This window comes from Chrysochloris asiatica, unplaced genomic scaffold (assembly GCF_000296735.1).
Source record: "Chrysochloris asiatica unplaced genomic scaffold, ChrAsi1.0 scaffold00212, whole genome shotgun sequence".
In the NCBI taxonomy this organism is placed as follows: domain Eukaryota; kingdom Metazoa; phylum Chordata; class Mammalia; order Afrosoricida; family Chrysochloridae; genus Chrysochloris; species Chrysochloris asiatica.
This window is the reverse complement of record NW_006408730.1, coordinates 487,249-489,877: the sequence shown is the minus strand read 5'-3', so window position 1 is coordinate 489,877 and position 2,629 is coordinate 487,249. Positions and strand designations below refer to the sequence as shown.

The following is a 2,629-nucleotide window of genomic DNA, read 5'->3' as shown; positions in this document are numbered from 1 at the left end:
TTTTAATATTCTCCTCCAATACTATAACTCAAATTCATGAATTCCTCAATGGATTTCTTTATTCATTGTTACATACATTAGTTCATTTAATTTTGCAACAACCCTAAAAGCAAGGTATTCATTTCATAAGCATTTGATAGACCAGGAAACTGAGGCTCACAGAACATATTTGTTATCACAAGACCATGAAGTGACAAAATCAGGTCTGTTAAAAGCCTGACCCTAATCTCCTCCACATTATGTGCCCATTTAGAGCCTCCTGTCTTTCAGTCCCTAACTTCTCAGCTGCTAACCGAAAGACTGGGGGTTCAAGTCCACCCAGGTGCCTAGGAAGAAAACCCTGGTGATCTAGTCCAAGAAAAACCAGTCATTGAAAGAGCTTTCGAGGAACACACATGAAGTTGTCATGAGTGGGAGGCATTCGACAGAAACTAGGTCCTTTTTTTGTTTTATCTGCCAGACATTGTTTTAAGTGCTTCATGTATATTATTGTCATTTCCATATTATTATCTAACTTTCATAAATGAGAAAACTAAGTTTTTCCCATGGCCTATAAGTTATCAGCAAATGCACCATGATTTGATTTCAGATCTGTCTAAATCTAAAAAAAGGTTATTAATCACACCCAGTACCATTTCCTGTACTCTTAAATGTGAAATTAGATAAACTCTAGACTACCAGTTAGAGGAACAATGGATTCTACTTTTAATGTACATTTGTTTTATCATTTGAAAATATTTTTCTCTACTATGAAACATAACAAAAAATAGGACAGATTAAATTTATTGTTTGCATTTAATATAAATAAGTAGGAAATAGGTAGCACATATGTGTGTTAAACATAGATATATAAACATAGATGATATGTTATTGTTATTAAGTGCCATCAAGTTGGTTCCAACGCAGTGACTCTATAGGGTGTCCTTGGAGTGGCTGGTGAGCTTGAACCACCAACCTTGTGGCTCAAACAGACTTTGCAGCCCGGAGCATTAACCCACAGCACCACACCAGGATTCCATAATGCTATGTTGTTGCTGTTGTTGTTGTTGTTGTTGTTAAGTGCCATCGAGTCAGTTCCAACTCATAGAGGCCTTGCATAGAGTTTCTTTGGTATGGCTGGTGAGCTTGAACCATTGACCTTGCAATCCAGCGCATTAACCCACAGCACCACATGTAGATATATGTATGTAGGGCAACTAGATAGTAAATTGATAGCACACTAAATATATCACCAAACCCAAACTCACTGTCATCAAGTCAATTCCAACACATAAAGGCAAGGGTTCTCAAGGCTGTAAGATTTAAGGACATAGACTGCCACATTTCTCTTGGAGCAGTCGGCAGGCTCAAACTATCAACCTTTTGGTTAGCAGCCAAGTGCTTAAATCACTGTACTGACAGGACTCCTTACTAAATATACAAGAGGAACAAAATATCTGAAGTAGCCAATATTCCAGCTTTAAATTTATTCACAGATTGGTGACATCATTGCCACCTATCTTTTGTCCAAGAAACAAAACCCAAAGCTGCTCAAGAGGTGAATAAGAAGTTAGAGCAATGGCCAGGTGCATTTGCCCCTACATCCCTCTGATAGAGCAGGTGGAGGTCATTGGCTCAGGGCACTTTCCACTTGTAAGGCCCTTTGCTTAAACCTAACTCGTGTTTGTAACCACTCTACCAATGTGGGGATTGTTTATGTAACAGAAAGAGAAACACAGAACATATGAATACTGATGCTAAATTGATTTCCTAAGGAATGTAAGTATCTTATTCTGGTCTGTAAGTCTGTCTGTTCTATGACCTCTAGGATAGCTTCATTGCATCAGGAGTCCTAGTGTAGGTGTAGGATAAGCATTGGACTGTTAATCACAAGATTGGTGGTTCAAACCCACCAGCCACTCCTCGGGAATCCTACACAGTATAGTTGTAAGTCAAAACCAACTCGGTGGCATTTAACAACAACACCACCAATGTATCAAGATACTTTTCCACATGATCTGCAGTATCATTAAGAACAGCAGAGAGTGTGAATTTCAATCAGAAGCATCTGAGTCCAGAGAAAATTGGAAGCTCTCTGTGTACCTCTTCTCTTTTACTTACCTCGCATCAGCCAGAGTTGCCCGTGCCACAGCCCAGGCTACAACAAATGCTGCTGGAAACCCTGTGATCAGAAAAGGATGCAGAGACATTATTTCTATTACAATAAAGTTGTTTTTCTCTCACCATATACATATATAAGACTATACTAATAAACACTGAAAGAAAGAAACAGATATAAAAAAATGTTAATATGTGAACAAAAAAGTCCACTTCACCTCCATCTTGCCCATGAGCAAAATGAGCTGAAAACATTGATGTGATTGGTTCTCAAAAGTCTGAAGGTGGTGGTTAGCCCAATTTTCATTGAGGGATGTCAGAACTAGCCATGTTTGAAGGATATTGAAGATTGTGGGGCCAGAAGTAGTCAGTGACTGGTGTATGTAGTCCGACTGTTACCATATTGCTGACCGTATGGCACTGTGGGTTGACGTGCTGGACTGCAAAAGTTGGTTTGAACCATAAGGTTGGCAGTTCAAGCTCACCAGTTGCTCCTCAGAAACCCTATACAGGGTTGCTATGGGTCAGAACC

General features: G+C 39.3%; 1 protein-coding gene across 1 annotated transcript in view; it reads right to left on the bottom strand.

Annotated features, from left to right (window-relative positions):
• PTH2R (parathyroid hormone 2 receptor) overlaps positions 1–2,629 on the bottom strand; it is a 95,487-nt gene that overhangs the window by 65,519 nt on the left and 27,339 nt on the right. Inside the window, exon 6 of the mRNA XM_006872750.1 lies at positions 2,101–2,161. Within this exon, the coding sequence (XP_006872812.1) occupies positions 2,101–2,161 (61 nt within the window). The remainder of the gene's footprint in view (positions 1–2,100; positions 2,162–2,629) is intronic.